General features: G+C 37.5%; 1 protein-coding gene across 1 annotated transcript in view; it reads right to left on the bottom strand.

The window, feature by feature from the left end:
• The window catches only part of SOX6 (SRY-box transcription factor 6), a 259,381-nt gene that overhangs the window by 24,482 nt on the left and 222,828 nt on the right, over window positions 1-12,071 (bottom strand). The window contains exon 12 of the mRNA XM_084207918.1: window positions 5,918-6,026. Within this exon, the coding sequence (XP_084064044.1) occupies window positions 5,918-6,026 (109 nt within the window). The remainder of the gene's footprint in view (window positions 1-5,917; window positions 6,027-12,071) is intronic.

The raw sequence follows: 12,071 nt of genomic DNA, 5'->3' as shown, positions 1-12,071 counted from the left end.
AAGGAAAGATCAGTCCATACACTCCCAGCACAGGTTTTTCAGTTCCCCTCTAAAACGTTATGGGGATGCTGGCAACAATGAGATGCACAAAGTGTTTGCCATCAGAAAAGTGATGGGGTGTTCTCAAAGACTTCTTATTCCTATCCCATCTGCAGGTGTTGAGTTACTCCAGGGCTGAAGCACAGAATCTCATCCAACACAACTGAAATACCATGCCTGAGCACTTCATCCCAGACTCCTATCTGTTATGAGTTATTCTGGAAAATGTAAGGATATCGCTCAAGAATAAGGCACAATCAGATTCGTGGATGTTAAAAATAGCAACTACAATTAATGAAGGACACATTTTGGTATCTGGGCTTATTAATATAAGATATAATAATATAAAGACATTTAATCTTTAAATATAAGGATACAATTATTGGATTTGGGTGGTTTGGTGTTTTGGTTTTTTTGGGTTTTGGGGTGGTGTTTTTGCAATCAATGGCCTATAACAAGAATTCAGGGCAATAAAAATTCCAGTACTTGAGCTTACTCTCTGGATACATTTCTTTGTTTTCAGACAGCTTTCACTGTTTTCTGATTTTCATCTTTCTCCTCTCAACTGCCATAGCAACTATTACAAATATTTATGCGCGACAAATTCTGGCGTGGAGAGGAATTCTTTCCTCCGGTATTTATGAAGCACTGTCACAAAAGTAGGTGATGCTTCACCGTGCCTGTGCTACCTGCTGTTTACACTTCTGCACAGGAGGCTGTTAAACAAGTTACCTCACAGGTTTGGATCGTCCTGGCAGCCTGCCAAGGTTGATCTGCCTGTAAGTGCACTGTTCCCTTTCACCTGCCTCTTCAGCTGCTCAAAGCCAACCTCTTTTGAAGCAGGGTAGAAACCCTCACCCTTTTGTATAAGCAATTATTTGCTTTTGGGTGAGAATAAGGTTGTTGAGGCTTTGAGGATATGGTAGAGGTGCTCCTTTAATAAACCACCTAATAGGTGTGCAAAACACTGGGCATGATGACTGCCCTCTTGCCTCTTCCCTCCCTCCAGGGAGGGAATTAAATGTAAAGTACTAATAAGGCATTTTCATCTGTTTCTATTTGCTTTCTAAAAATTAATTTAGTTTTGCAATGCATTATATTTTCACTAAGGAAAACCAGCTACAGATAAGTTTTTTTCTCTTTTACAAAATCTCACAGTGAGGTAAGGCCAAAACAATAACATTCAGATGGTTTTGCTCTGAGACTAAGACCCAATCAAGAAAATTACATTTTAATAGATCCAATTCTTTGGTAGAAATGAAGGTTATGTCATGATGGAATTTGAATCCCTGAATACAACTGCAGAAGGAAACCACAATGCAATCTGAGCTAAGGTAAAATCAGTGTTTGTCAACAGAAAGGTTAGGTCTACCCTGCAGATTTCTATCTACTAGAAAACAAAATCTTAACACACTTCCTACAGATTTTCAAGAATTTGACCACATCCACAAAACCAGAAGGATCCATTAACACTGAGCACATTTTACAATTCAAAAGAAGCAGCACTATCACCCAAAAGTGAGCATCTGTGAAAGAAAAATCTTTTTCCAGAACTCGAACCAAAAAATCTTATTCACATCATCCAATACTCTCAATAACTGAGAACTAGATACTTCAGTATTTAGTATGCTAAATACTTTAGGTTTTCTGACCTGAAATTTAAACAGGGCTTACCTATGACTCCTGACTACACTCTGCACACTGAGGTCAGCTGATGTATGTCAGTCATGGTCAAGAGAGGGTTTAGCTTTAGCTGCATTCAAAGCTGTCTTGGTGTGTCCATCCCTGTCAGCTCTATTTCAGCACTGACAACCTCAAATGTTCCAAATTATGAAGCCACCTACTGAAAGAGTTTTGTTTCCTTTAAAGTGTTAATGTTTCAGGGGAAAAAAAAATCCTTGTTTAGTTCTCTAATTGGCTGTTGTTTATAATTTTGGATACCAGTCACCAAATGTTTATGAGGCTTTCAAATCCTGTTTTTGAATTTTGCTAACTACAAATGTATTATACATTTTAACATGGCAACTGGGATTTCAGGTAATGATACAAGTCTAACAGCTGTGGATTATTCATCAATGGTGTCACAGTAAGTGGCAATGCTTTAAATGCAGTTTGAGCATGATTTTTAATATAGTTAGCTCAGTCCTGCTGGTGGCTAAGAAGTAATCGAAATATTGGTTTATGTCGTATTTAATATAAAACTCTTCCAAATGATTTTCAGGCCTCCATTCAGATGACTGTTAGCTCATTATGAGCAATTTAAACTTTGAAGACAACTTTGTATCTCTGAAAACACAACTAGCTACCATTAATTAAATCTTATCTTTTATTAATCTTAAAAATGTTTTCACACACTGGACATGGACAACGAGCTGAAAAGAAAATATTTCTATACTATTTCACATTTGTCTAAATTCTAAATTTAAAGAATTTCAATACTTATAATTCATGACTGAAAAAAACCAAAACCTGTAGCTTCAGCTTCTGGTCAATGACCCAGTACCACAAGCACTCCTAAAATTACAGGAAAACATGACTCTGATCATGTCAGACCCAGATCACAGCCATATGTTAGAGAAAAGATGTAAGGAGTAGAGAGAAATCATTGCTAGATACTGTTACAAAGTCATTCCATAAACAGAAGTCTGCTGATGTGTCTTCTGACAAATTACACGAACCTTAAATGTTGTGTCAAAACTGTGGGAACCAGGAGCACTTCCCAGATCTGGTCTAGCTCAAGTGCCTGCTGGGATGGACAGACGTGCACCATGTCTCTGCACACTTTGGTTTCCTCTGGAAATGTGGGTGTGCAGGTAGGCAGGGAGTGGAACTGCACTTCCACAGCCCCTTTGCTCTAGACCACTGCAGGGATTAGAGTACAACCCAAACTCCATCTCCCCCAGTTTAAGGCCAGCAGTGGGATTAAATTTGGAATCTTTAACTCAGGAAAAAGTCTGCTACACCACTGCCCCACCCTTACACCTGCTCCCACCACCCTTTTAAAAGAACACTCTGCAAATTGTTAATATCTTCCCTAAATGTAGTGAATTTCATAACTCTGAAGGCATAAAATTCTGGTGATGAGAGTAAAATCACCAGGCAGATCTAACATCCATCCACTCACTCTGTCCCAACTGCACCTGGGCCTCAGAGATCTGGGTGTATTTCTGACAAGAAAAGGCAGGGCATCAAAAGTTGGCCATCAATATGTACTTCATAAATCTTTATTCCTTGTTTTATATGTGTAAAAGCACACATAAACCGCAGAAATATTAGCTAAAGATTTCTACAGCAACCTGCATTCAAATAGTATCTAAAAAAAGAGGGGGAAAAGATTTAAAGTAAAAATGACAATACAGACAGGAAGGTGTGAAACACATGAAGTCTTTGAAGAACACGACTGTGCCTATTAGGAGCCTTTGACATTCAGCTGAGATTGTGGCTGTGGCAACACAATGAAAGGCAGCAAGGCATTGTTAGAGGGGTGAAAGAAGAGAAACAAAGCTGGTGAAAGGTCTGGAGCCCCAGCCTGATGAGGAGAGGCTGATGGAGCTGAGGGTGTTTAGCCTGGAGGAAAGGAGGCTCAGGAGGACATTATCACTCTTACAACAACATGAAAGGAGGCTGCAGAGACCTGGGGGTCTGCATGGTTTTTGCAAGGAAGAAGTGATAGGACAAGAGGAAAAGGCCTCAAGTCGTGCCAGGGGAAGTTTAGACTCCTCATCAAAAGAGTTGTCAAGCATTGGATCATGTTGCCCAGGGGGTGGCTGAGTCACCACCCCTTTTAAAGGTATTTAAAAGATGTAGCACTCTGGGACATGGATTCATGGTGGACCTGGCAATGCTAGGTTGATGATCCTAAGGGTCTTTTCCAAACTAAGTGATTCTATGATTCTAAAGAATAAGCTTCCATGTTTCACAGTAACCCAGGGCTGAAGTTTGGAAGCACAAAATAATAGGAACACATATAAAAAACTTTGAAAAACCTAGAAAGATCTGTAATAGTTTCATGATAATTAGAAGCTGGGCAGAGTTTGTAGCATGGTACAGGATATCAGAGACCACAGTTTAACTGCTGGTATTCCAGCAGAACTGTCTGCAATGCACTTCCACTGTAAATTATGTTAGGCTAGAAGTGCCATCTCTTAGTCTGCTTGCCAAATACAAGGGGCAAAACTCAGCTTATATTTTGAATGTATTTTTCTTTCATCCAGCTAACATCTAACTTCACCTTGTCTACAACAAGAAGGACAAATAAGCAACTCAGCTTAGAACTCCTGCCAATGTTTTTTTTCAGACCAGCAGTCCCATGCACCCAGCATCTCTTTTCCAGAGATACCTCTTGGCTGCTAAACAAATTCTGGAAATCTGAATCCATTCATGAACTCAGATTTCTAACGTGGCAAGGCCCCATGCCTCCAAGTGCCCCCCTCAGCAGCTCTAGAAAGACATGCACACTGTCCTTAAACTGGCACACATCACTGTAGCTTGGGTTACACATGGCAAAGCTCCTCTCTGCACTATCCAGTGACAGGGGAGGCTGCCAATGCCACAAGGGGTATCCAGACACTAAATTAAGGGCCCAAGGAAGAGAATGGATGAATTGAAGGAAATTAGCTAAACCAACAATGGGGTCAGAGGCCTGACTGTGTATCTGTAAGTATCCCCTTGCAAATTTCACCCAAAGTGACCAAAAAAAAAAATTCTTCAAAATGTTGAAATATGAAATATTGCTGCTGGATGACTGCTTCTTTATAAAGCACCTGATAAATAGCTGATTGGTCCAAAGCTGATTGCTTTGGAAAGTCCATGTATCTCCTGATTCCTTTTTTCTATTAAAAAAAAGAATTGTTGCAAAACACCTGTCTGAATGTTATTTTTTCCCTATATTCTCTTTGCTATTTTTCTGTTTACAGATGATACAACAGGGGCCAATCAAATTGTATTAAGGATGAATAAAAGTTCATAAATGGTAGCTCCCTAAAGTTTACTGGTCCTAGTCTTTTGATCCAAGGAAAAAAGCAGACTTTTGATGTTAATGGAAAAATTCAGAGGTGTTTTAACCTTCTTAAACCATAACTAGAATTTCCCCAGTTTAAAAAGGGCAAAATAATTCTCAAACAGAAGAAAATTGAGGGGGGCAAAATCCTGCATAATATTCTATCTGAAGAATGCATTAATCTTTAATCTTTCAACAGGTAGGGCTCCCACATATATACTTGTGTCATAGGCTAGAGAGGACCCCAGTGACATCCACTTCCAGAGCATGCATGGTGATCCTGCTAGAGACTCAAATCAGGCCTGGTAAACACTGACTTCTACCTGAGGCTTGAAACATATAGATATATACATAAAACTCTTGCTGAAAGGAGTGCACTGAAGGCTTATATAATGAAAAAGATCTTTTCATACAGGAAATGTGAAATATTTTTCTATTATTATTTGATAGCTGCCTATGAATGGAATTTTGCTTGCTAAATCTTGAATAGGTGGTGCCCAATGGGTAGATTTCTGAAAATGCTGCTAAACCTTCTTCAAAGCTGCTAAACACTAAAAAAAGGGGGAATATATATCCTTCCTGAGATAATTTTCTCAATACCTCCTAAAATTTTAGTAAGAGTATAAAATGCAAACACTTATTTGGCAGCTGCTTGGGGAAAAGACAATTGTGTTGCAGAAGGGCTAAGAGGGCTACAGAGTCCTCTTCGTGTCTCCACACTTTGTTGTGGACCTACTGAAATCTCACAAATTCAGACAGAAATCGATCAAGAGTTACCCTGGAATGTAACACAGGCAGTACTTATGGCACTGGCAGTATTTCAGCCACATCATCCTGTGGTGCAGTGTTCGATAACCCATGGTCAAAATTGCAACTCACCTTCTGCATCTTCTGGCCTTGTAAGATCGATGACACCAGGGCCAATTTTTCCATCTTCATTAGGTTTCCCTGTTAACTGTGGGCCTAAATTTTCAAACCTTGTTCTTTCCTGGAAAAGAACAGAAAGACTCTTAATGCTTCATATAGGATAGTTCTCATTATATGCCAGTGCATATGGGTATGCATCGATACACGCCTTATTTTTTAAATCTGAACAAATAATGAATGCATCTAATTAGAATTTTAGCTCAGGGACAATTTTTTCTTTTTTTTTTTTTTCTTACAGATTCTGAATGTTTGCATTTATGAAAATCAGTTTTAAATGTGAAACATATACAGAAACTTTGAGATTATTTTGATCTGCAGTGCCATAATGCATAAACGATTGTACATGCAAATACAAAACACTCTTGGCAGCACACAGTGCTGATCGATGCTGCTCACTTTGCCTTTCCACTTATTTTCCAACTTCAACTGAAAAAGACAATCGGCATTTGGGAAACATGAAAATTCAGAAGCTGAAAGAAGAGTTTGTATTAAAATGCACTGGTATTTTAATGAAAAAAAAGCACTTTTCCCCCACTCTGAGCTTTAAGTTTGCATTCGTACCTCTGTGAAAACACAAGTCTGAATTTTATACAGAGATTTTCAAAGACAAATATTTGAAAGAAGGAATAATAGAGGACAGAACCAATATTATTTTGTCTAGAAATTTAAGTTGCACCTCAGTGAATAGGGAACTTAAGAAGACAAAAAAGAAAAAAGAATGCCCACTCCCAGAATAACAGAAAGCTTTTGAGAGCTGGAGACCTCCATAGGAAACCTGGAACCAGAAAGTGGAAACCGAAAGGTATTTTATATGTGAGCCCAGTTCCTCGCTGACTGCAGGACAAGGGCGCTCTAAAGGCAGTGTAATATTGTCTCTCAATAGTGGTCTCTGTAGTGCTGTGTATCAGTGGCAGGGTATTCAATGGTTATCATTAATTTAGCGTTCTCATTTGAAGGAACATAGCATGTTTTCCCTCTTGCCTTGTTGTTACCTCTTCAGATTAAACTTGGCATTATGTTGTACTTGTGAATGAATGAGACCTTGTTGTTCATTACTATGAAACAATATTAAATGTCATGTCAGCTTGAATTTAGAGACGTGAAATACCAGCTTTCAGCTCCACGAGCAGTTTCTCCATGTTATACTTAATGCATTATGCAGAAGTAGAGTGCTGACTGCTGTTCAGTCTATTGTTCAATGACCTAGTTCTGTGCTGTGCATACTAGGCACAAGGCAAAAACATTGGGAGAGTCTCTCCCAAAAGATGGTAGAAACTTGGAAATGTTCTTCAGGACAAAACATGACTCCTCATTTGCTCCACCTCCAACTACTCCTGCTTTCCAATATTATTATTTCTCTATTGTCATTGCGTTTCAGCCATGAAACTTCATCAGGAAAAGGGAGGAATGTTTTGATTCCTCATGCTTTCACTTCCTTCAGCCATGGATTTTTTAAATTATTCTCTGTTTAATTTGCAGAGGAAAAGAAAGCTCAGTCTGACACTGGATTTGCCACAACATGCAGCTGAGGCAATTCAGGTACTAAATGTATTTATAAAAGTTCCTCAGAATCGCTCAGTTGTCAGACAAAATAACTGCATTTTATATTTGGCTAATTTCTTCACTTGTTTTCTTCTGTAAAATCCATGGTTGATGAAGGAGTTACATAGACAAAGGAGCTCAAGAGAAAATAAAGAGTTACAAATAAAATTTGACTGCAGAAAGGCACTACAGTACTGGAGGCCCAATATTTTACTGAATAATATTGTGCAATGTAACAATACACCTGAATCATCAGGATGGGATCTGTCTGTAGAGAGAATGAAAAATAAGTTTATCAAGGATACTGTGTTCCATTGCAAAGAGCTGATTTGCAGTTGAGATAAAAACAAAGATCAGTGCTAAGAAAACAGCTTTTGGCACATTTATTTTCTCTTTCAAAATATTTGCATTAAAAGCTTTTTTTTTAAAGGATGTTAATACAGCACCTGCAGTATTCTTGGAAGAACAGCCTTTAAGTGTGTTTCAGAAAAAGGAGCAATACCTTTCTTCTATAAAAATCAACAGATCCTGCTACATATCAATATGCACATTTGGAATATCTTTCTAGTCATTCATTCTCTTTGATTTTGCCAGAAAATATTCTCTTACAAAAAAAAAAAAAAAAGAAAAAGAAAAAGAAAAGGAAAACTAAAAAAAAAAGTTTCTGTAAGAACATCAATATTTTGACATGGAAGGAGAAAAGGGAAAATTGTATGATAAGGTTCAGAATCACTGAAATGAAAGCACTTATGCCATAAAAATACCTGCTCTTGTCAAACAAAGGAGCTGTATTTATAGCTATTTTATAACTCCCTCCTAATTCATGAGATGCTTTAACAAAGATAGATATATTTAGGTCTTTAAAGTGCCTTTTAAATTCATTCCTTTTCTTGCTTTTTTTACTGAAAATAATCATCATAGTGATATTAAAAAATGGTCAGTATTTTCATCAGGTTTACACAAATTCAGAGGACTTTTAAAAATAGGAAAATCTTCCTCAATACTAAAAATGCTTTTATCTAGTAGATACCTCTACAATTCCATGAAACACAACAAATTCATATGACATTTATTATAAGAAACTTGTCCCACTAAGCTCAAATCCTTTTCGGTGGGATTTGTCTTTGCCCCCATCCTGAACTCATCCTAGAGAAAATAGACTTAAAATCTTTTAAAAGTACACGTTTCCCCTAATATGACTGAGAGGAAGATCGATTCTCTACTTCATATTCCTAGATTAAGAAAAAAAAATGACATCCCTTCATTAAAAATAAATGGTTATACATAGCTGCACGAACAAATATGTTACCTACACATGCATTACATCTGCACACATGTACATCAGCTACTGCATCTCTTGCTGCCTGCCCAACCTCCATTAGCAGAAAATTTCGGTGAGTTTGTTATAAAGTACACTTCTATGGATAGGTGCAGGTGTTTTGTCCCCTGATAAAAGCACTTTTGACCCCTATTCTGAACAGATTTTTTCTCTTATTTTTGTGCTGCCTATGGAGCTTATAATGTATAGGCACTTTAAGTTTTTCCATTTAAATCTTGGCAAAAAAGTTTTAGGATGTGACACTGACAACCCTTTCTAATGACAAGATCAACACCGTCAGTTGGAGTTTGCATTAGGAAACTGAACGCACTTCCCAACACAAATCAGATCCTTTGTGCTTCTTCATACTTTGAACACGTAGTAAAAATAATCCTTTCTTCAAAATGAGAAAAAGAAGAGAAAAAAGAACCTTCTTAGCAGCCAAACCTTAATTTTCCATTCTGTGATATGATTAGGCACTTATTTATGCGTTGTCAGTCACAAACATGCAGAAAACGTATAAGTTATTGAAAAAATTAAAGTCTGCTCAACTGTCTTGCAGGACTGTTGGTTCTCTAAGTGCTTTGAAATTATGATGTATGAGGTAGATGTTGCATATTAAATAAAGATATTTAAATTATAAAGCCCCCGTTAGTGAGAGCTGATGAATGTTAAATGTTATGAGCCACAAGGCTGTGGCATCCATCATATTCACATATTATCACAGTCAGTGATGGAGCAGCCCCAGTGATGACAGATAGACTGCTAGATAGTTATCCCTTATTTCCAGTGTCGCCAAGCAAGCCTTGCAACCCCTTTGGCATTATTTTTAGCTTTGCATTAAATTAGCAACTTTTCCCATCACGTTCTGCCAGAAAGTATCAATTCTTTCTTCACGTGTGGAAGGTAAAAAGAATGATTCAGTGAAGCAGGGAGTAAAGCAAAAGGAAGCCTCAGCCCCTGCCTCAGAAAAGGCTGCAAACTTCAAATGACTAGAAACAAATATAAAATTGTGATCTTATGAAAGAACAGCAATGAAACAGTAAGCGCACAATAATGGCTTTTCTCTGCACTTAGATAAAAGCTGAATTTTTGATGTGCACAGTATATTTTCATAAAATTTTATATACTATGTTTTATACACTTATTGGCTATTCCATAATAATGTGTGTGCTAACAGTAAAATTGCTCTTAAATTTATGTGTGTTATTTATACGTTCCCACGTAACAATGCTTTTTGTTGTAAAAAATATTCTGTTTATTAATGTAACTTTACAACCACTGTATCCAGGATCCGTGGTAAATTAATGACATTTTTATTATTTTATAGTGTCATTAAATTTTTACTGATCACTCCATCAAACAGAAGCAATAAAGGCCATAATGCAAACTGGGACACTTAGATCAGGGGAGCAGGAAGGCATTCCATATAGTCTGAAGTAAACTGCTTGCCATAAATGATATTTATACCATCTTTAAGGATGTGAGAATACTTGGACAAGTTTGGCAAAACTGTTTCAGTAGTACTGTGGATTGTGTACTTAAATAACAGTTTACTTGCCAGCGAGACAATTTTTTTTTCAAACCATATGCGAGAAGATGACTGATTGCATCCATCTCTTGAAAAATAATATATGAAACGTAATAATACACTGGGCACCCCTCCCTTCTGGATTACCAAAACTGATCTGACTATACCCATGCCTCAAATTATTTCAACATGCTCGCTTTTTCCACATCTGAAATGTATGCTTAGCCTGAAATGGAAAATGGCATGCATGCTGATGGTTGTGCAAAAGATTTAAAATATATATATTTTTTTGCAAACAAATACTTTTATTGAAGCAGACGTGTTTGGACAATGATGTAATACCTTTATTTCAATAGTCTAGCGTGGAAGCAGTTACCCGACATCAATTTAAAGAGGCAGTTTCTAGAAATTGAATTAATATGGGTCATTCACAGAAGCCACAGAACATATGACTGAAGGGATATTATTTCTTCTGAGGACAGTGCTTTAGTTAGAATAACTACAAATAATTATCACATGTTGTCTTTATGTATGAAATGTATTTCAATTGAATTATTCTACACTAAACGTTCTAGTAGCTTATTTGCTAACTATGATCTATTCCCTTCATGTACCATGGACAGTAAACAACCAGCAAACAACTTAATGTATTCAAAACATAAAAAGGACATTTTCAGTAGAACACAGAGAAAATTATTCCCAGTTTGAACAAGGAGAAATTACAACTCCTTTTTTCCTCCTCCCAGGAAACTCAAGATACAAATGCCCCAAGCTTTTCACCTTCTTCTTACTACTTTTTAACAGCTGGGACTGAAAAGTTAAATTACCTTCCACTTAGAATCTTTTGCAACATCTTGGCACAGCAGGGATAATTACAAATTGACTTTCAGCCTTATCTCTGGATATTTTAGTTATTATGGGTGGGAAGTTTAAACATTAACCTTATTACAACAATGTCAATCATCCCACTGGCGCACAGGCATGCAACTCCTGGAATTCTTTGGATGGCAGAGGAGATAAACACAATAGTGGCACTATTGTTACAATTGAAAGCATGGCCCTTGGTTTTGCAGAACTGTGGTGAATGCCTTAGACTCATTTTCAATATCATAGCACTGGGAGCTGCTCCAAAAAACCAGAAATTAAATTAGCGGATCAGGAAAACTTATTGTAGGAATGCTGTTATTTTAAGATATTACAAGATACAAGGTGTACCTTTTCCAAGGATTTACAGGTTTTAGGACTGAAGGATATGCTGACACCTATGATGTTGACACAACTTCCCTTTCTTTATTTTTTCTGTAAGTGAAACGCCTGAATTCAATGATCTCAGGGACCAAGAGGGGCACAGTGAGTGGTTTTTCACCCTGAGATACTGCTGCTTCCAGGTTTTGGAGGCCCCTATGCTGTTCATAAGCTGTTCCAGCAATATCTTTGCATGCTGAACATACAGCATGGACCAGCATCCCTGCGACAGACTACAGATTTGCATCACATTGCAGTGCCTCAAAGCAAACAGCTTGCTTGAAAAGATGTGGGGAGAGAGAAGCCACTAGGTCTCATTTTAAATATATGCTTCCATCTTAAAGCATAACTGAAAAGTAAGAGGTTAAAAGCAGATAACAGGGAATTTACAGTAAAATTTCTTTTCCTGCCTGGCAAGCCTCAGCTGGCTTCCATGTGACAATGTGACATGGGCAAGACCATCACAAGCG

The sequence above is a fragment of the Fringilla coelebs genome, assembly GCF_963513975.1.
Source record: "Fringilla coelebs genome assembly, chromosome: 6".
NCBI lineage: Eukaryota > Metazoa > Chordata > Aves > Passeriformes > Fringillidae > Fringilla > Fringilla coelebs.
The sequence above is the reverse complement of the archived record's forward strand: the minus strand, read 5'-3'. Positions and strand labels throughout refer to the sequence as shown.